At 35.4% G+C, this 21518-nt stretch overlaps 2 protein-coding genes across 3 annotated transcripts; one reads left to right on the top strand and one right to left on the bottom strand.

Annotated features, from left to right (window-relative positions):
- Nucleotides 1-1424: 1424 nt before the first annotated feature.
- Nucleotides 1425-3031, bottom strand: rbp4l (retinol binding protein 4, like). Its single transcript, XM_028024846.1, has 5 exons — nucleotides 2924-3031; nucleotides 2507-2624; nucleotides 2290-2426; nucleotides 1796-1908; nucleotides 1425-1713 (listed from the first exon to the last, which is right to left on the bottom strand). Exons 2-5 carry the CDS (start codon nucleotides 2621-2623, stop codon nucleotides 1490-1492), a joined length of 591 nt encoding a protein of 196 aa, XP_027880647.1. The 5' UTR covers nucleotide 2624; nucleotides 2924-3031; the 3' UTR covers nucleotides 1425-1489.
- Nucleotides 3032-7104: 4073 nt separating this feature from the next.
- LOC114149408 (rod cGMP-specific 3',5'-cyclic phosphodiesterase subunit beta-like) lies at nucleotides 7105-19934 on the top strand. 2 transcript variants are annotated; one of them, XM_028025248.1, is made up of 24 exons: nucleotides 7105-7326; nucleotides 7413-7662; nucleotides 7758-8069; nucleotides 9206-9358; nucleotides 10566-10655; nucleotides 10749-10889; nucleotides 10974-11048; nucleotides 11162-11226; nucleotides 11447-11513; nucleotides 11597-11644; nucleotides 12685-12834; nucleotides 12977-13120; nucleotides 13907-13972; nucleotides 14154-14303; nucleotides 14390-14497; nucleotides 14656-14765; nucleotides 15132-15219; nucleotides 15309-15409; nucleotides 15505-15612; nucleotides 15684-15747; nucleotides 15830-15904; nucleotides 16809-16892; nucleotides 17069-17222; nucleotides 17613-19934. In XM_028025248.1, the coding sequence occupies exons 2-24, from the start codon at nucleotides 7504-7506 to the stop codon at nucleotides 17663-17665; spliced, it is 2565 nt and encodes an 854-aa protein (XP_027881049.1). In that variant the 5' UTR covers nucleotides 7105-7326; nucleotides 7413-7503; the 3' UTR covers nucleotides 17666-19934. The 2 variants fall into 2 exon arrangements, with proteins under 2 accessions (XP_027881049.1, XP_027881050.1); XM_028025249.1 differs by lacking the exon at nucleotides 7105-7326 and having other exon boundaries at nucleotides 7335-7662.
- Nucleotides 19935-21518: the final 1584 nt, after the last annotated feature.

Raw genomic sequence — 21518 nt, forward strand, 5'->3', positions numbered from 1 at the left:
GCAACGTGAGCAAGATGGAAAGTAAATTCAGGAACCATGTCGATTATCTGCACCATAATCTGGCTGTGTGTGGAATGTGGAATGCCAGCTTGTGAATGAAAGAAAATCTAAACCAAAGCAATCAATGCTGGTATAAAACACTACAGCTTCTTTTATTATGGGCAATTTCTAATCAAAATTTGGATTATAATGTCTCAGAAATCAAAAACTGTAAAACATATTTTAAAGAACAAACTGTGAGGGACTCTTATTTAAAGTAAAGGTTTTTAGGTGCCTTTGTGTAAAAAAAAGATGAGTTTCAGTGTCCAGGAGAACAGAAAAAGGAATAAAAATGTAAGCACATTATTTCATGCATTCTCACCAAGAACTTTTAACCCGAACATTGTTCATATCCTTAACCAATGTAAGATTAAAGTAATATTTCACTTTCTTCTTACTGAAGGCAATACCAATTTTTTGCAGGGACCAAAACAGTTTTGATATATTGATCTGTAGAAGGAGCAAAAAATTAGGAGTTTGCAGAGTTCTGTCATCTTAATGAAAGTTCATCACAGAAGATGAATATTCAGAATGTTAGTGCAAAGATGCAAAAAACTAGTCTGTATTTATCAGACACAAAGTGCTGTACTGCCAACACTTTTCCTCTGAGGATTGAGAAGGGAAGCAATAATTTTTTACTCTTTTTTTCAGTGAAATGAAAATATATTTTTCATTATTATTTCAAGAATAACGCTCCTTTTACATTGTTTTTTTTTTGTCTTTTTGGAAATGTCCATCTCATTTCTTGTCAAAAATAAACATCTACATCTGCCAGCGAAATGTATGAACTTTATCATGAATAACAACCAAAAACAAAGATCAAGTTCTATAAAACAGATTTGGACATATCCAAAAGTTGTTCTAAAACTATGTTTTATTTGTCAAAAAAAACACAAACCATTTATTATTTACATTTTTAATTTTTTTGCAAGTGTCGAGATTTGTGTACATGGAATTTACCATAACACAGTTGCAGTCTAATTCATGCATTTAAATTTCTAATTAATAAATAAAATCTTGAATCATTTTTGTGTAAAAAAAATCTTTATTTGTTTTGTCACATTCACTCACAAACATTACTGCAAAGTAAAATTTTTCTTTTGCATGTATGCATGTATGTATGTATTTGTGTCTGTATGTAGCCTTTATTTAACCAGGAAAGTCTCATTGAGATTGCATCTCTTTTTCAAGAGAACTCTGGTCAAAATACTAATCATAATTCTAGTAATACATGGATATGTGAAGCAGGTGGAAGAAAAATTCATAAAAAGCAGAAGAAGAGAAATATTCTTCTTTTGTCAATCTCTTTGCATTTTTCAACTCCATCACTGTCATAGATTAACCAAACACACATGCTCTCAGGTTTTTCCCTCTGTTTGCTCTCTATCCACAAAGACAGCATCTGACTGGCACTTGCTTCTCATCCCCATTTCTCTTTCTTGGATTTTGCTCAGCAGGCCCCAGACTGCAGAACGGGCTGGAACTGTCCGGCCATGCAGATTTCCTCCTGTTTCTGACGGACGACGCGCTGAATCGCTGGAGGCAGGCCACGGGGGTTCCTGGAGAACACAAGGGAATAGCCGTCCTCGCAGCTGCCATCGTCTTTCAGGGAGCGGCAAGCATAGGTGATGGCATAATTGTCATAGTCAGTGTCGATGACCCAGTAGTTGTCGCCTAGTTTGACAGAAAAGTACTATGTTTGTAGGAATGAAGTGTAAAAATGCAAATGTGTGATGGGAAGTAGTGTTGAACATACCTCCGCTTGAGAGGTAGCTGGCCAGGCCCTGGTAGTTCATGAACATCTTGCCAGGAGTGGTAGGGTCAGGTACAGAGTACTGAGCAGCCATGTCAGCGCAGACAACCCAGAAGCTGCAAAACCAAAAATCAGATCAATGATGCAAGAAAAGTTCTTTAGCTTTTCTTTTCTGAATGCTTACAACAATTATTTTGTAATATACTAACTACAAATCTTCAAAACATGCAAAAAATAAACAAACAAAAAAAAAACATCCATGACACATCTCTTCCTAATTCCTTTATTAATGAATGAAAACTCTGCTTATAATTAATGCTTAGGATGCTTTTGCTACTAAATATTTCTGTCCTGAACATGCTTTTTTTAAAACCTGGCTAAGAAAAATAACATGTTTTCCTGCCCTGGTCAGGTCATCATCAGTTTTTAAAGAAGGGAAAAACATTTTAAAGAGCAGCATCTGATGCAGAACCTCTTTTGAAAACTCTGTTCTTTACCCAAACAATGTGACCCGTCCCCTGGAAGAGGCAGTCATGGAGCCATCATCGTCAATGGTGTACTCGGCGGAGATGTTGTCCTGCAGGAAGAGCCCCTCTGGGTCTTTCTTCTGCAGGGCATACCACTTCCCAGCATACTGTCATAAAAGGGAAGTCAGAAATATTTGATCTTTTTTTTCTCCTGACATTCATATCTCAATGTGTTTTTTGTACTCACTCTCTTTGGATCAAAGTCTTCTTTGACTGAGAAACTATCTACAATGCAGGAGGCAGACAGACTGCGTTCAATGCAGGACACAAAGACCAGCAGCAGGGCCAACTTAAAGGATCCCATTCTGTAATGAAGCATAAGGCACACCAAAACATGTGTTTAAGAGAAATAGGCAACATACTTTTTCACCATTTAGAGTAATTTTAAACAAAATACACAAAAACTCTATTGCAACATTTAAATTCAGTCTGAACTCTCTGTTCTAATATCAAATAAGGTTCAACATTCAGTGAGGATTGTCTTTAGTCTGCGACTTTCCTGCATTTTTTTTACTAGAGCGCAGAAGGTATAGATGCAGCTCAATAGCAAAAATTTAACTAGTAAATAGGCAACTAATGTTAAAATCCAAATCCAGCATCTTACCTGTTTGGGTTAAGAGTAGCAGCCGAGATTAAAAATCAAAGTTCTGGGTGTGGATGTGTTCGCTCTGCAGCAGATCAGGTCCTGGGCTGGTGTCTGCCTTTATATACGTGCCCAACAGTCAAACTTATGGCTGATTTTCATTGCTTGGAACTAAATAAGGTGCTTAAATCTAGAGGTAATCTCTTTGGGTTGAAATCCTTGTCGTAATCTGGCTTCTATGTCCAAGACTTACGATAAAAACAATTAGACCATTATGTAACTGACTGGAAACACAGCAGAACAGGCACATGCGTAACACCGGCTGACAAATTAGTTGTATTTAAACAGAGGCTTTTAATTAATTGCTTCCGTGGGTTACAATAAAAACACAGCATTCTTGTTTGGTCTTTTATAAACAGCTGAATTATGTTTGCCAATACCATACAACAGAATATGATACCCAGTATATGCTCTAAAATACAGATAAAATCATATTAATTCAACATTTATCGAAGATGCATTATGGAATTTAGGCAACATAAATAATTTGCGTAATTCCACTGAAACAAACAAGAACATTTTTGAAGGTTTTTAGAAAAAATATATTATTAGTAATCAATTATAGTTCAATTTGATTTATGAGTGGTACCTGAAAGCCTGAGACGTTGTTTCACAACCCACATCAGAGATTTCATATTAAGTGATAAATAAATTGAAGAAAATAATATTTGAATGGTTCTAGAAAAGCTGCAAAGAGTTTAATAAAAGTACATCTAAAAACAATAAAACAAAAACTAAACAATAGATCACCTCTAAAAATAAACATGTGATTGTGCAAACTTAACTGTTTTAAAAATAGCGATGGCAATCGCTCTTAAACATCAGCCACTATCTGATCCTGATGAAGGAGAACAACTTATTGCACTTAATGAGAGGTATTCTGAGACACTTTGGGTGAAGAAGTCACGAAAGGTCAGGGTAAGTCTAGAAATAAACACAAGTATATTTGGCACTTTGGACAGATGGCAGAGTTTAGTCTGTAAACAAGCCCAAGTAATACAGTTAGATAATTAGATGAATAAAAGTTACTTAACTGTGGATGCTGTTATTAACCAAACTCGCTTTATCAATTACATAATTTCTCAATCACTAAGTATTGAAAGTATGAAATTTTGTTAACTCAATCCACATAGAGGGAGAAAGTAGACATTTGTTTATCTCTTTAAACAATCACTGGCTCTCATTCCCTGGTTTATCCCTATCACTATCAGTCCAGTATATTGTGTAATTGCTAATTGCATAATAACTTATTATATAGCTGTCTGCCGTCTCACTATTATGTGTGCAGACAGAAAAGGTCAGTCCAGTAGACTGACTCTCACAGTAAAGGCTCTCCTCAGAGAGGAAGATAACAGGGAAGTCAGCCAAGACTACTGATCTATTTTTTTCCATTGACTATATCAGGCACGTAATCCTACTTTTGCTGCTCAAAATAGATAGTTGACAAAACACTGATATAACTTTTGAATGGAAACTTCAAGGGCTCAATGCAAAATCTGTTAAATATGTGGCAGAAATGTCCATTTCTGTTTTGAAATTGTGAATAAGAACCAAAATGGGACTTTTGGTTGCACCACTAACCAATGGATTGAACACACAGCATTGTGGAAACCCATTGCTCAATTTTATTTCTTTTTCAAAGAGGACAAATTCTGATTGTATCACTAGAAAGTTTAGAATAAAAGATCAAAAACTGTCTGGGCCAAACTGGTGGATGCTGCATCCTGCTTCGAGCTGCGGAGCTGATGGGCAAACTGGTCTGGATCTAGTGATGCATTGAGGCTGTATTTGATATGTGGCTGTTTAAAAATTTGTTTTATCTTATAGGTGTCAGTGTGAAAAGCTGATCATCATTCATGGAGGATACGGCATATTTGTTTTGCTGCTAATATGATTGTGGAGGTTCACTGAAGGAGACTTTGAAGATGTAATTTGGAAAATTGTAGTTCATCATCAAAAGGACTGAGGACATGTGGAGAAGAAGCAGGGTTTTTTCCTTGCTGCTGAAATATTTATTGTATTCTGAATGATTAAGATTGGATCTCAGCTTCAGGAAAAAAGCTCCCAAATAGTACAATATATCCCCAAAGATGAAATATATCATCCCTTCAGCTTTGGGTTTAGGATTTTCCCTGGTTCTACCCACTTTCCTGGGATAACTTCAATAGGGAAGCATCCAGGGATCATTCTTATTAGAAGACAGCTGGCAAGAGAAATGTTGCAAGAACTTTATTATGAATATTTGGAGGATTCACTTTAACTCTCAAGTTGAAATATTACACTCATTTTGCCCGAATTTCCCCAGTTATTTGAAGCTCGAAGTGTGGTCAAGTTGAAGAACTTATAATTGTGTTTGCTTCCATCTACTGGGGCTTGTCAGCAGTGCAACCAGTGCAGTGGACAATGTTTTATTTATTTTTTGGGGTTATTTACTTCTAATATGTAAATTATGCCTAGCTTACCACAAAAATAAAATACATTCCACATAAAGCTTAAGAAAGCACAATAACTATAGAACATTGTATTAACACCTATTAATTTCAAGACCTTTCTTTTTAAGTCAAGAAATTAAATAGACATCATTTACTTAACAGAAGTTTTTCAACTGCGCCACTGCGGGCTGCACAGTGGTGCAGGGGGTAACACTGTCGCCTCGCAGTAAGAAGGTTCTGGGTTTTTCACACAAGTATAAGCTAATGAATGGATAAGTGTTTCAAATGGACCCATCCTTATACAAGTTAAATAAATAATTATGTGGCTTTATTTGTTTCGCTTACTGCTTAAAAATTCATCTCAATAGCCAATCATTCTGATTCAAGCAGAATTACGCTCCAAACACAATATTATTACATGTTTACATTTTGGTGGAATTTACATTTATGTTAATTTCTCTATATTTATTCAGTAGGGGAAGAAATCCCACATTACTGTAACAAAATCAACAATTCCACAATTATTAAAAACCTGCTCTTAACATTAGGCTCTTGTTGTGCCAAATGTCCTCTCTCCTCTGCAGCTCACTTCATGGGTTCTTTAAAAGATTTAGGTCCAAAAGCTGAGATGGGGAAGGGAGAAGATTGATTCTATCTGTCTGATTAACCATCTCAACAAGCTCTTGTAGAAATTTCTTGAATCATTACCTAGCAAAAAGATCCACTAATGACTCATTTTCAGTTTACTATAAGAGGCACTTGGAATTGAACTTGAAATATCCTGGTAACAGTTCATGAGATTATTTTTTGGTAGCGAAATTGGCCCACAGCATTAAACATCCTCCACCTTACTTTACAATGGCCATGAAATGCTTTTTAAACACATTCTACTTTCCTTTCACGTTTTTTGTAGCCTGTTTTCCAAAACCTTGAAACAATGAAAATGATGTTCCACATACCATACATTAGTGTTATGTATAACTATATGCATCTAATTTTAATCATAGGTCAAACAAGATAGTATCCTGTTATAGCATAAAATCACATTCACTCACAGTTTGAGAACTAGCAGAGCAACAAACTTACATTCACACACATACATGCATACACACTTGTCGTTATGTATTATAGTGGCAGCAGATTATCTAGTTGACCTTTTGCTTAAGGTCTTTATGCAGCCTTATAATAGACGGGTCCTGCTAGCTCTGAATGAAAGGATTAGTTTTTCTTTAGACGTGCATTACATCCCTTTTTTTTCATGTCAACGTGCAATAAAGATTGTTTGCAGAAAAAGAGTTTGGCTGGTGAGATCATCAGTGTCTGAAGAAAACAGAGGATCATGCAAAGGAGACCTTGTTTAAAAGAGTTAAACAGCTTGTACAGGTTCGTATACATTAACATGTGGGATATTAATATAAAAGACGTTTGCTTAAAATGGATGCGATTTCTATGGTGCAAGTGTGTGATTTCATTTTTTTCCATTGCAACTAATAGAATTGCTTCAACAATATTCAATTTTGATTTCATTAGAAGAATTAAAAGGGTGTTTCAGAACATAAGCTTATCAAATTCTGCTGCTCGCCTGAATAAAAACATGTTAGAATCCATATTTACACTCTTACTAAGACCACAGTTATCAGGAGTAGAGTCATTCTGGTCTGAACGTACTGATCCAGAGTGAAGGCTGGGTCCTTTGGCCCACATATCTGTTACTACATGATCAGCTGATGAGTTTAGCATAGGTAGATCCCTGCTAACCTTCAGCACTATATGCTGATGACAGAGGGATTGCTGGGATTCAGCCCTCTGCCTTCTCCTTAGGGCTCTCCCTCTTGCAGTCCACTCATCCAACTACACAGGGGGATTATTAACCTTATTTTGGTGCATTTGAATGTGTTCACGCCAATTTTCCCCAACCTGTACATCACCTGGGTAAGATTTGCTTCTTTTCCTGAGTCGATAAAATGGTATTTGGTGTGTAAGTTGTTTTGCTTATTTGTGGTTTCTTGTTGGAGAAGCGGTTGCTCCATTCGAGCAGCACTGGAGCTTTATTGAGAACAAAAGGAAGAGGACAAGGAATAGCTGACAGAAGAAGAGGAAGGAGGAACAATGGGTGTGCAAAAAGAAGACGTGGAGAAGTTTCTTCATGACAACCCTGAGTTTGCTACAAAATACTTTTGCAAAACAATGAGCCCTTCTTCCATATCGAAGATATCAGGATTCCCAGCAAAAGAGATTGACTTTGGAAAGCTGGAGGAACTTTGTCGAGTAAGTTATATATTTGATGATTTCTCAGGATAGAAGCAAAATAATCTTTGTGAATTAAAAAGAAAAACAAGATTATATTTCTCTAATTTTCAAAGGTTGAGGAAAGCCGAATAATGTTTGATTTGATCAAAGACATGCAAGAGAACATCAACATGGAAAAGGTGGTCTTCAAGATCCTGAAGCGGCTTGGAGCTCTCATTCACGCCGACCGCTGCAGCCTGTTCATGTACCGGCAGCGGAACGGCATCGGAGAGCTGGCGACGAGGCTCTTCAACGTCTCAACCAATTCAGTCCTGGAGGACTGTGTGGTTTCACCAGACTCTGAGATCGTCTACCCTCTGGACTTGGGAATAGTTGGCAACGTGGCCCTCACCAAGAAGAATGTCAACGTGAAAGATGTCAAAGAGGTAAAGTGGGGGCAGGGAGGTTGGGCATCAGTTTGTGAGTCAGAGCAAAAAGATGAACCAGAGAGAATTACTCTTAAGCTTTCAATGATGATGCACACAGCCTGAGACAGAAGCAAACGTAGCCAGCTGGACACCCCTCAAATTTATTGAATTACCATAAAGTATTTCAGTCTCAAAACTTCATATTTGTTGTCAAGCACTTCCAAAACAAGTCTTCTTTTAAATTTACTCATAACAATCTTCTGCAGAGTAAATATATAAGGAAGGTAATAATGTCGGAAAATGTCAGATGTTCAAATAATATGTGAACTGTGCTACTCTCTGGACAATTTAACTGATAGATGACTAACCTAAACATATTGTCTTAAATTATAATTTCACAAAGCTGGAGCAAATAAGCATTAGTGATGATGTTAATTATATTAAACTAAGCTCCATCCAACCTCGAAGCAGCTCTGATCAAGAGTCTTGTGCTTCAGTATTTGGCTATTCTACCCAATATAACCCCCAATTTAAAACCTTAAAATTAATATTTAAAGATAATCTAAAAGTAAATAATACAGATATTTGAAGTCCTGTGAATTAAAAGTTAATTTATTTGATATCAAACATAATTTTAAATGTAGCATTTGAATTAAATAGAAACGAATGACATATAGAAATTTAATTAATTTGTATTTACATGTACATGTACAGTCTCCCTGCTGTAGACCTGAATAAAGTGTGGTTGTAAATCTCATTGTCAGACATAATCCATTTATTCTCAGATCGCATCATCCTCTGCTGTAGCCATGGATTAGACACTGCTGACATTTAGTTGGCTGTCAGCAGGAATGTAAAACAGATCAAAACTACTTGGTGTTATTTCCATGCAACCTATGTATTAAAATAAATTAATTGATTGCTTATTTTCTAATCAAGTTTGTTAGACAGCAATAATGGCATTGGCCTATTTACTAAGATCTATTTAATATTTTGAGACGTTTTCTAGTTAAATATCCAAAGTACGAAGATCCAAAGTGCTTAAATCAGATGAACCACTTTTAAGAGGATACGATTTTTCCTCCTAAACTCTTAAAGTAGCATAAAAAAATGAGACTTTCACACGTGTTTGTGAATATGTTCTACCTTTTCAGAGCCAGTATTTCAGTTCATTCGTTGATGAACTCACAGAATATGAGACCAGGAATGTGCTGGCAGCGCCCATCCTCAATGGCAAAGACCTGGTGGCCGTGATCATGGCCCTGAACAAGACCACAGGACCACATTTCACTGGTCAGGATGAAGATGTGAGTCCACAAGTTACTGGTGGCAACAGCTGATGACTGAGTATCACAACAGTTTGGATAAAATTTAATTCTTAGGAGCATTAGTGAAGTAACCTAGTGCAGGTTCATGATGCAGGATTGAAACAAAAAAAGACAAACAGTCTACTATACCCTTTTATTTCAAGCTTAATTTCAAGATTTTTGTCAGTCACATGCAAAAGCTATTTTTGTAATAAAGTTTCATTTTAATGAACATATTTCTAAGAGACTGAAAAGCATACTGAGATTGGAATTTAATATATTTTATAATTATATTGTTGCATTCTATATGTATCTGTTAATTATTCATGTAGATGCTTATTTTATTTTTCATCTATTTATTTAATTTTGAGCACTTCCCTATTCCATATTTTGTAAGATGGGCATTTGAATGAATAAGAAAAGAATTACCAATATTAGAAAACAACCAAAGGACATTCAAATGTTTTATCACAGTTACAAACTTCAATGTATTTTATGTTATGTGATTTAACCAAGAAAAGTAATATGTAAATGTTAAGAGGGAGAGTTTTAAAATTTAGTATACAATAATAAATCTGAAATGTATTGAATCCCCTTAATTCTGAATAAGATTTGGTACAACCAGGTGTAAAGATGTAGAACAGTTTCAATCAGGGTTTAGTTACAAAATGACAGCCTAAGCCTTGCATGGTAAAACAACAAACATACCAAAACACATTAATCTGACTGAGCTGTTTACTGGAAAATATTTGTTAGAGCCCCAAAAAACTTGTTGATATTTGGGAGCTCTACAAAAATATTGACTCAAGTGGAAATGGAAAAAAAGCATGCCACACTTTAAATTTTAGTTGCATTCTGTACTCAGTGCATGTCTTCCCCATCTATGTGTAGGTTGGGTAGTCTGGGTTCCTCCCACAGTTTCTACTTTTTAGGTATGATTGTATTTGTGAATTGTTGTTGGTCATGCTTATCTCTATGAAGGACCAAGAAATTATAGGTGACATTTTGCCCATCTGTAGCTGGAAATACACACTAGCTCCTCTACCTACAACCAAATCTCCTTGCCCTTCAGAATTACATGCAACTTTGTGTTTCATCATATAAAAGTTTTATGTTACATCACCTTTTGTGGTTGTATTGTGACAAAATGTGGAATCATTTTAAAGAAATATGACATATAAATCATGTTCCTGTTCCTCTTTTATAGCTCTTTCTGAAGTACCTGAAAATTGCCTCTCTGAACCTTAAGATATTTCACCTAAGTTACCTCCACAACTGTGAGACACGCAAAGGACAGGTGCGGGCAAAAGTTAAAACAAAGGTTTGTCATTTCTTTGTCTGTATGTATGCTGCATTTAAATCTTGCGCATTTCCTTTATGTTCCTTGTAGCTGCTGCTGTGGTCTGCCAACAAGGTGTTTGAAGAGCTGACAGACATCGAGCGACAGTTTCACAAAGCCTTGTACACAGTCCGGGCCTACCTCAACTGTGACCGATATTCTGTGGGGTTACTAGACATGACAAAGGAAAAGGTTTAGTGTATATCTTTATTTTTTGGTCAAATTATTTTGTGAAATTTACCATGAAGTTATTGACTGGCACCCTCCTTCTTTTAGGAGTTCTTTGACATTTGGCCTGTGTTGATGGGAGAGCAGCCACCTTACAGTGGACCTGTAACTCCAGATGGCAGGGTGCATTGTTTTCTTTAACTTTTCCTATGTTCTCATCACTCATCTATTCATTAAAAGTCTCTATTTTAGTTCGGCTTTGGTCTCTATTGCTAATCTATTAATTTACCCCGTAGGAAGTAATTTTCTACAAAGTTATTGACTACATACTCCATGGAAAAGAAGACATCAAAGTAATACCGTAAGTACAAGTTTCTCTTTTTTATGTTTGTTTTATGTTTCACTGACCAGTGGTTCTGGTCAGTGAAAAAAACTTCAAACTTCCAAAATGAGTTTGAAAACTCATTTGAAAAGTTTTCAAACTCATCTGAGTTTAACTAATAATCACAGATCAGTAACAGATTGGAAATAATTTGTGGTCACATCTTCTGACTTATCTTTTTTTTCAATTTGTCACAAAGAAATCCACCTGCAGACCACTGGGCCTTGAGCAGCGGCCTTCCCACTTATGTTGCAGAGAGCGGCTTTGTGAGTTTTCTTTTCAACAACTGCAGCGAGCTGCTGAATTATCTGAAGCCAAATTAATTAGTCTGCTCCTTTCCGCCCTTCAGATTTGCAACATCATGAATGCGGCTGCTGATGAGATGTTTCATTTCCAGGTGAGAAACTTTACATGCCTCCAGGTGCTTCACCAAGCGCTTATTTTTGTAAAAACTTGATGATTTACAGTTTATTGGATGACAATGGCTGGATGGATGGTCGACCTTAATGGCAGTAAATGCAGCTTGGATAATAGTGTTGAATAAAAGGTTAACATGCTGTTGGATCGGTGGTTGCTGTTGGTGACTTAAAAAGCTCTAGCTGGTTTGCTGTAACAGTAGAAGAGTTTTAGTATTAGAGAAAAAACACATTTAATAAAACATTGATTGACTCAAATTTAACTGTAATATAAAAATACCTTCATTTCCTTATGATAATAATGTACATTATATTTCTCTGGTAAAGATTTGTAACAGCTTCCAAGTACATTGGAAAGGAAATTGATGAATTAGAAAAAACATGCTGTCATGCTATTATCATGATAATCTCATACATTATTTATGGTGGAAAGTATTTGATCATACAGGAAAAACCAACTCACCTGGTTTATAGATAACAAAAAGAAAGCTGTAGGAACTACAGCTAGTTGAATTTATAATGATAAATTAACAACAATATTGTACTTTGTTCTATGCTAAGAAATTAGAAACCATACAAAACGTCCTTCCAAACTATATTTTTTTATTTATTTAAAAAATAACTGCATTTGAATGAATAAGAAAATAAGATATATTAACTAAAAAAAGAATTATAAAAATATTTATTTTAAACTATTGTTCCTATCTTTAAAGAATAGATATATGTGGCATGATCATCAGTACTTTGTTGGACATGATCTGCACCAAATTAATATTTATTTTAAGTATTATCTCACCGATCATGTTGTTTTCTTTTCTTTGTTTTGTTAAAAACAAATGTGATTGTATCTGTCTTAAACTAAGGCATCTAGCTACATTTTGGTCCCTAAGTACTTTGTTTGCTGATGCACTTAATTTCTACTCATTGACAAGTGTTTTGGAAATGTTTGGAAATTGCTGACTGAAATCAAGTTATACATACAGACAATTACAGACTTGATTGTGTTTTCTTGTCATCGCAGACAGAGCCACTGGATGACAGTGGCTGGACCATAAAAAATGTTCTCTCGCTACCAATTGTCAACAAGAAAGAAGAAATAGTCGGTGTGGCAACGTTTTACAACAGGAAAGATGGGAAGCCATTTGATGATCATGATGAAAATCTCATGGAGGTATAGCTAATCTGTCCTTGTTGGTTTGTACAATTGTAAATGAGTTTGTACAATTTCGTCTAATTACAAAGATCCATAAAAAATCTTTTCCTAATATTCTTTGAAAGTTTTTCATGTTTCATGTAATTTTTCTGATTCCCAGGCTTTGACTCAGTTCTTAGGATGGTCAGCTCTGAACACGGACACGTACGACAAAATGAACAAACTTGAGAACCGAAAGGACATCGCTCAAGATATGGTGCTCTACCACGTCAAATGTCGAAATGATGAAATTCAGAATATCCTGGTCAGTGGTACTTTACTTAAAAAACACCCACAACATTCTTATTTTCAAAGGCGCATCTTTACTTCAGGAATCCGTTAGATTACATAAATAGAAATCTACCCCAGAAAACGGCCCTGGTATAAAGACAGTACTTTTCATATTAACCTGGATGATGCTTTGTTGAGAGAGCTAAATTATTTTCCTCACATAATATTTTTGTTATTTCTATTTAATGATTTTGGATTTTAATCTGCTTAGGTTGAGATGCTTTAGCACTTTTTTAAGTCACAAATTGGAAAGTGGATTTTTAGCATTATGCTCCTGAGGAATTTTTTGAGCATTGTTTCTTGAAGATTAATTTCAGAATAACTGGTGAGAAGGGATTGGCTGCAAAATACATTAAAACTAATTTGGAGCGACTTTAAATAAATTAAGTAACATAAAGCTATTGTGAATTTTTTGTCATCTGCATTTTATTGTACAAAGTGTCAGCATTTTATTTATACAAGTTCATTCATCGTTGGCAAAAGTGAGTCAAAAGACAGACTACAAACAGCCCACAAAGTGTTAAAGGTTCAGGGTTAATAACTGAAGTAGGATAATGAATCAAGGTTCTATAAGGGAGACACACATTAAATTAGACTAAATGGATGCATTAATTCTCCATTCTTCAAAAAGCACCATAAAATGTCTAGTATCTTGATAGAAAAGTGTCAGTATTTTTGATTGCCTTTTAAATGTTAGGATTTTTCATATTTTATTCCTTGAGTTTTGACTGGTTTAATTATATAAATGCAATTTTTCCAGAACACAAGAGAGGTCTATGACTGTGAACCCTGGGACTGTGAAGAAGAGGATCTTCTTGACATTCTGGTAATGCCTGAACTTGTGTATTTTGGGTTTCCAACTATAAAGGTTTCTTTTATTTAGGAAAAAAAACCTAAATAAATAAAATCAGAGTGTGAGACTACAGGCATAGAAAATATTTCATGCAAACATGGTTCTCATGCAAACATTCTCACTCAGCTTTCATTTTCTGGTGTCATCCTTTTAGAAAAAAGACCTGCCACGTCTTATCAAGAAATTTGAGATCTACGAGTTTCGCTTCTCAGATTTTAACTGCACAGAACTGGAGCTGGTGAAATGTGGGATCCAGATGTACTATGAAGTCGGTGTAGTGAAGAAGTTCCAGATTCCTCAAGAAGTAATATAGTTGCACATGTAAACAGCAGTTATTGTTGAGAGTGTGCGCAAAAAGTTTGAGATCTTAACTCTTTAATTTCCTCGAAGGTGCTGGTTCGTTTCATGTACTCAGTCAGTAAAGGCTACAGAAAAATCACCTACCACAACTGGCGTCATGGCTTCAACGTGGGACAGACCATGTTCACATTGTTAACGGTATCAGTTTGAATATTTTGTTTTCAGTGCAGTGCCTATTTATAAAACACTAAAAGAAAATGAACCAATTTTCATTTTAACTAGTTTAGTTGCAGCTTGTTCTTCAAAACATAAATATTTCTATTTTGCACTGCATATTTATTTCTTTTTGTCCTCAGACAGGGCATCTGAAACGATACTACACAGACCTAGAAGTCATGGCCATGATAACGGCAGGATTCCTGCATGATATTGATCACAGAGGAACAAACAACTTGTACCAGGTCAAGTAAGTGACTACAGTCTCACAGGATATCTCTTTCCACATTTAAATTGAATACTTTGTATTAAAAAGTTGTAACCTATTGTGAACTACAGGGAATCCAGCAAACTACTGTAAATTTCAAGTGCTTGTAAGCAAACTGAATCATAAATTCTTACTGAGCCAGTTTATTAATTATGGTTTAAGTTTTGCAACAACTCACCAATTTAAGTTATTATTGCGGTGGCAAGCCTGAGTGAAAGGCAATTTAAAAATACTTTTGAGTTAGACTTCTTAAGACTTAGCTTTTCACTTGAGTCAGACAAGGGTTCAGTTGTCATGTATTATGTATATGATATATTTAAGGATTTTCTTTTTAATTGAATCCAACAGATCTGGTAATCCTCTGGCCAAGTTACACGGCTCCTCCATCCTGGAACGACACCATCTAGAGTTTGGAAAGTTTCTTCTCTCTGACGAGGTAAAGAAATGTCGTTTAACCTAACACGTAGGCTACGTGTCTCACAGTCTCTGAATATACCGACCTCACTCTTTGTATTTCATCTGCAGTCACTGAATATCTACCAGAACCTGAACAGGCGGCAGGTAGATCACGTGATTCATCTTACTGACATTGCCATCATCGCCACCGACCTAGCTCTTTATTTCAAGTGAGTAGTGTCTCTCACTTTTCAGTCCAGTCTTGTCAATACATTTTTCTCTTGGTTAAAAATGAGTTAAAGTAATTCATCTTCTACTATCACAGGAAAAGAACAATGTTCCAGAAGATTGTGGACCTTTCAAAAACATATGAAGATGAAAAGAAATGGGTGGATTTCATGTCTCTAGAAACAACCAGAAAAGAGATCGTCATGTGAGTGAAATGAAACCAACTCAGGCGTCTACTGTCCAGTGGGTTTATAACCTGGATAATGTTTATTTCAGGGCCATGATGATGACAGCATGTGACTTGTCGGCCATCACGAAGCCCTGGGAAGTGCAGAGCAAGGTAAGAGTAATGACAATAAAAGGTTTAAACAAAGAGGGAAGCAGGTTGCTAGCAGATAATGAACTGAGTGTGTAATTTTCAGGTTGCCTTGTCTGTGGCGGCAGAGTTTTGGGAGCAGGGTGATTTGGAGAGGACAGTGCTGGAACAGCAACCTATTGTGAGTTTGCAAGTTGCAGTTCCACCAACATTGCATAAATGGGTGTTATAACAAAAAAGGTAGTACACTGCATCAAGGATAAATTCAGCACCAAATACAAGAATCCTGCATAATTATCGGCACCCTGCAAAAATGTTTTACAAAGATTGTAAAGAAATATGCATTTATTATACTATAGCATAATATCACATGGAAAAAAACAGATTAGTTCAGCAGGAAGCTTTGGATCTCTCACTTCCTTTGCATACACCTCACTGGCAAGAAAAAATAGGGTTCTTGATTGGCTTTGTCACAGTCTCAGTCATTTAAAGCTTTTAATTTATTGCTCTGGCTGTTAATGTGAGTTTATATGGACAAAAACTATTGTGTTGTAGCTATTTTCTGAGTTATAATGGCTAACACTCAAATGCTTTTCGCAAATGTTCTAGTTTTTTGTTTGTCCTATTTTGAAGACCATCTCAGAGAAATAGACCTTTGCATCACATCAGATCTAAAACTAAGAGATTCATGAAATTATAAATTACCATTTAATTCCTCAAAGCTCTTTCTCAATTAAAAAAAAAGTAAAGTATATTTGCTTCAAAACATTTATTTTATAGTAATGGTTACTATTACTTTACTGGGCCTGAAACATGAGATAAAAAAAACAAAAACAAATAGGTGTATTTTCTTTTATTATTTTGTTGATCTGAGATTCTGCTTCTCCAATCAGAAATTAATTTATGTTAAACATTTTTACCCATATTTACAAAATGATGGTGGGCGTAATGTAGGTAATATCTGGGTGAATAATAATATTTATAGACAAGAGAAACTGATCGCCTGATAACTAATGACGATGAAAGAAATTGCTTCCATCATTGAGTTTTCACTAACAATGATTTGATTCTGTCTTTTCCACCAGCCCATGATGGATAGGAACAAAGCAGCAGAGCTCCCAAAACTACAATGTGGTTTCATTGACTTTGTCTGCACATTTGTCTACAAGGTATTGCCTACAATAGGTCTTAATCTATACAATAGATCTTAATCTATAAAACAGCAATGCGAGCTATGTTTGTGTTGATTTCATAGCAAAACAACGGGTTTGACCAAAACCCACCATCTGATGTAATTTTCATTTTGTTCCCCTTCAGCCATTTGTTCTTAATTTTGTCTTCTCAGGAATTTTCTCGTTTCCACCCCCAAATCCAGCCTATGTTAGATGGTATCCTTAACAACAGGAAAGAATGGAATGCAAAAAAAGAGGAATACGAAGCTAAACTCAAAGCCATAGAGGAGGAGAAGGCTGCAAAAGAGGCTGCTCAGGCAGCAAAAGGTAAAGTGATCCTTTAAACTCACTGCTCTGTAACAAAAGTTTGTTGCCATCTGATATTTTGCACTATCTAGCTTGACTTAGACATAAAATCATGTACTATATAATCTCTGTAAGCCACTGTGGATTATGCCAATAATGCATGTTATAAGGCATGAATGTTATAAAAAGTGAAAACTCTCCTGACAATGGTTCTGTGTTGTTGAACGAACATCAGCCCTTAATTTTGCACAAGTGGTCAAGATTAGCTGTATCTTCAAACTTCTCTGTTACAAAGGAAAAAGTTGAAGGAAGAGCACTTATAAGACCAACTTTACATATTTGAAAAGTTTAATATGTAAACAACTACACATGTAAAAAGTAACTTTCTTTATTTATTTATTCTTCACATAGCTGCTGCAAACAACCCGAGTGGTGGAGGCTCCAAGACCTGCTCCGTTTGCTAAAAGACTCTAAAGACAGTGGAAGCTGAGAATCATCTGAAAAGAAATATTTTGAATATTTTAGACTGACTGGCAAGAAAAAAGATCTAAAATAAAGAAGTTGGATATGTTTGCAAAGTCCCAAAATACTTATAAGCTTCCCACAGTCATAGCGCGACACCAAGGAGGAGCGCAGCAAATGTCACGGTCAGACAGTGGGGAATTGGGAGGGTTGCCCCATTGGACTGTCAATTATTGAAACCACACAAAAAACCTTGTAAAAGTCAACATCGGGTTGGTGCTTCTCAGCTGGGCTGTGCACAGAATAAAAAAATTGTGGGGTTTAAATGATCCCATCTTTTAAGACCACAGAAGGGTTAAAGAGTACAAGTTTCAGTCAGAGAAGAAAAGCCTGAACAGAAAGAGCTCTGCACTTCAGCTAAAATAATGGGACATGGTAAAACATCAATCATTACTGGGACATCACTGAGCCCCTGAATCAAATTTTGTTGTATTTAACTTTAGACTCCTCTGAAAATATTGTTTTGCATTCTGATTTCACTTTTGTTTCAAATATGTTGTTTATCTTTTGAGAATTACTTTTAGGTACTTCACAGGTACAGACTTAACAAACTGTCTCTTCTGTACAGATAATACATTTTTGTATATGTTTCTTTTGTTTGTATTGTTCCAGCAGATGTCACAAGATAATCATTGTAAATACTTTACATAGCCAATGGTAACCTTGCCATGTACCATATGTACTGCATTACATGACAGAGAAAATATAGCTCTATTACATTTTTATGGACAAGATCAGACTGTAAAAAGGCCTCTTAGAAAGTAGTACATCTACATCTTCCAGCAATTGTTTTCAATGTTCACTCTTTCCAGTCACTATTTACAAATGAGAGTGTGTTTACTTTGATTGCAGAGATCTACAAGTACAATTTGCTACAATTAGTAAGGCGACTTGCCATGTGGTAATCATGTGCAATAGATATGCATGTTTCCAATCAACACAATCTGTAGCTGCTTATCTGTGATGCCTTTATAATGTCCATATGGAGTCTGTATGTGTGTGTGAGAGAGCGAGAGAGAATAGCCTAGAAAACCTTGAATAAAGTGAGTAGATCAATGTATTTGGAAATAGATCCTGTTCAGGGACATTGGTGGGTCTGAGATGAAAACTGGGATTCAAATTCTTTTGAATTTTATCTATTTGGAATGAAATGCTTGTCTCAAAGAAGTAAGAGCAAGAAGCTAATAAATGGCTTTAAAAATAAGCCTGTACTATGTCATGCAGGCACTGCGTTGAGCATGAACGGAATGCAATCCACACATCGCAAAGAATGTGGAAACTACTCATTCATAAGATCAAGAAACTGAACTGCTGTAGGGCAGCAGTGCTACCAACCATTCAGACTCCTGGCTCAAAAAAGCTGTTTCAGTCAAAACAAAAGAGTAACCTGACTTTGTGTAACGACATGTACATACTGCCTCTACACTTGTAAATACAATATTTTTAAAGGTGAAATAGTAGCGCTTCCAGAATTGTATTGCTCTTATTGAGCCATGAGTTCATGCTTGTTCATTTTCCACTTATTAAAGTGAGATCTGAATGTATAAGATAAAATATTAGGTATTAATGACACCTCTGTGTGTTGTTGATACATCTGTAACATATTTATTGTAGTTATTTTAATTTAAAGCCAGCGAGTTAAAGCTTGCCGCATCGTCTGGTCCATGTGTACAATGATGACTCAAATAAAGCAAATGTATTTTTATGTTGTCATGATGCGAGTTGATTCCTGCCATTCTAAAGTAAAACTTTACAGAGGATGACGCTGAATTTATTTAAAAGAAAAAACAAAACAGATTTTGTTTTTTTAACCAACAGAGGTATCGGTCCAGCTGTATTAACCTAGATATTGAGATAAAAAAAATAATAATTCAGCATTGATACATGAAAATTTAACAGTCTGCCTGTGTTTTCTTGTAGTTTGTGCCAAACAAGATTTCCATTCAGAGTTCATAATGAAGGTTAGGATGTTACACAACAGAAGAGTATTCTGTCCACACTGCACTTTTTACTACTGGCCCCGACCCTAATCCCGGGATTAGAGCTAAACTAGGCTGGGATTACAGCAGTGCTTTTCCAAAGGCTCATCTCTCACTGAAGGGCGTGCATATGTGCTCACAGTTACCTATTATGAACCTGAAATGTATTCACCAAAACATTTTGGTACAAAAAGGTCATTATGTAATATAAAAGTAGACTAAAACAATGCCATGAAAAATATTGAAGATTTTTATTGAGTTCATGATTGGTCCATAAGTAAGTTCATTGGAGGATGCTGTCAGAATTTGCTGCAAAGGGAGAAAAAAAGAAAATGTTTTTGTATTCATGTAAAAAATATTTTTTTGTATAAATACAACATTTAACAAAATATTAAGGAGACAAAAATGGAGAATATACTACAGAAAATAATTCTTTATCACCTTCTGACAGTTGTTTGTAGATGCGTTCCTGTTCCTCTCTGAGCTTCTTCTCTGCCTCCTCAACCCTCCTCTCCTCTTCGGCAATAGGCTTCAGGTAATCTTAAGAACAACAATGTAGTCAATTGGAAGTGTAATTCAGTGACTGTAAAGTATCCAACTCAAAGAGAATTACACCCTGTGCATGCAAAATGACAATAAAGTCAGTCTAAGTCTAAGTCAAAGACAGGAAAAAAAAAACTTTAAAGAAGGATATTTGCTGTGTAAAAGAGTGAGATTTTAATTTGAACATTTAGTGTGAACTACAACATCAAAAATGCTATTTAAACATTTTTTAACTGATTTACTAGATAATTACTTATTTAAATATGAGGTCTCTGATCATTTTTGCTTTTAAAATATATTTTATTTTAAGAATTTACAGTTTATGATGATGTACAAGCAAGATTTTGCTCTGGTTTGATTTTAATCATGTTTCTGTCATAACAATTTATTGTATGAAATAAAAACAGCTACAGCCAATGCTAGCAATTTTACAAAGATGTTTACCATTTCTTTAATAAATGAATATAATGGAAATATATATATATTTTTCCTTAGTCTGCCACAACAGAACTTTAAGTTGGGAAGCTTAATGATTGGAAATTTGTTCCTGACTATTTTTTTTTTTTTTTTTTGCAATATAATTTTCCCTAACTTTTTAATGCATAGCCAGAAGGTAAGTACAGCTATTCTTTATTTAAAACAAATGTCCCAAAAGGATTGGACACTGCACCTCTGTAAAACTACCTGAAGGGAAAAAAAGCTGTGAAAATGGACAAACAAAAATATATAAATCATTCAAAAGCTAACCTCGGAAAAACAGATTTAGATTCCCACTTACCAAATCTCTGCTTCCCATAGAGCACACCAAGCAGCAGGGCGGACCACCTGGCCGTCTATATTGCGAGAAAAAAACAAACAAAAAAACAGAAACAAAGTTTTTTAATTAGCTGCATGTGAGGCAAAAATGTTATTGATCATAAAAAGGTTCTCAGCAGGTTCCTAATAAATGAAACAGCTATTTTGTTTATTATTATTATTTTTATTATTTGAAGGTTATTTTGACATGAATTTTGTATTTTAGGAGACACAAAACATAAGTAATCAGCTTATCTTTTAAGATAACATTACATACATTTAGCAATGTACGTGACACATTTTGCATTACCCAAATGTGGAAAGAATAGAGTTACGAGATGTTCTGAGAAGCAAAACATTCACCTGCATTTCAATGTCACAGCTAGCAGGTATCCGCTAGCATGCTACCAAACAACAACCTTTACAGGTCGGTATATTATCTGTTGTTAAATCCTAAACGGACCTGGAGCTTCAAGTA

This window comes from Xiphophorus couchianus, chromosome 8, assembly GCF_001444195.1.
Source record: "Xiphophorus couchianus chromosome 8, X_couchianus-1.0, whole genome shotgun sequence".
NCBI lineage: Eukaryota > Metazoa > Chordata > Actinopteri > Cyprinodontiformes > Poeciliidae > Xiphophorus > Xiphophorus couchianus.

Coding starts and splice junctions, on each gene's coding strand:
- rbp4l (XM_028024846.1), bottom strand. CDS start 2,623: ATGGGATCCTTTAAGTTGGCCCTGCTGCTGGTCTTTGTGTCCTGCATT. Junction 2,427..2,506: donor AAGACTTTGATCCAAAGAGA/GTGAGTACAAAA, acceptor CTTTTATGACAG/TATGCTGGGAAGTGGTATGC. Junction 1,909..2,289: donor GGACGGGTCACATTGTTTGG/GTAAAGAACAGA, acceptor TTGGTTTTGCAG/CTTCTGGGTTGTCTGCGCTG.
- LOC114149408 (XM_028025248.1), top strand. CDS start 7,504: ATGGGTGTGCAAAAAGAAGACGTGGAGAAGTTTCTTCATGACAACCCT. Junction 13,973..14,153: donor AGGATCTTCTTGACATTCTG/GTAATGCCTGAA, acceptor TCATCCTTTTAG/AAAAAAGACCTGCCACGTCT. Junction 14,766..15,131: donor AACAACTTGTACCAGGTCAA/GTAAGTGACTAC, acceptor TGAATCCAACAG/ATCTGGTAATCCTCTGGCCA.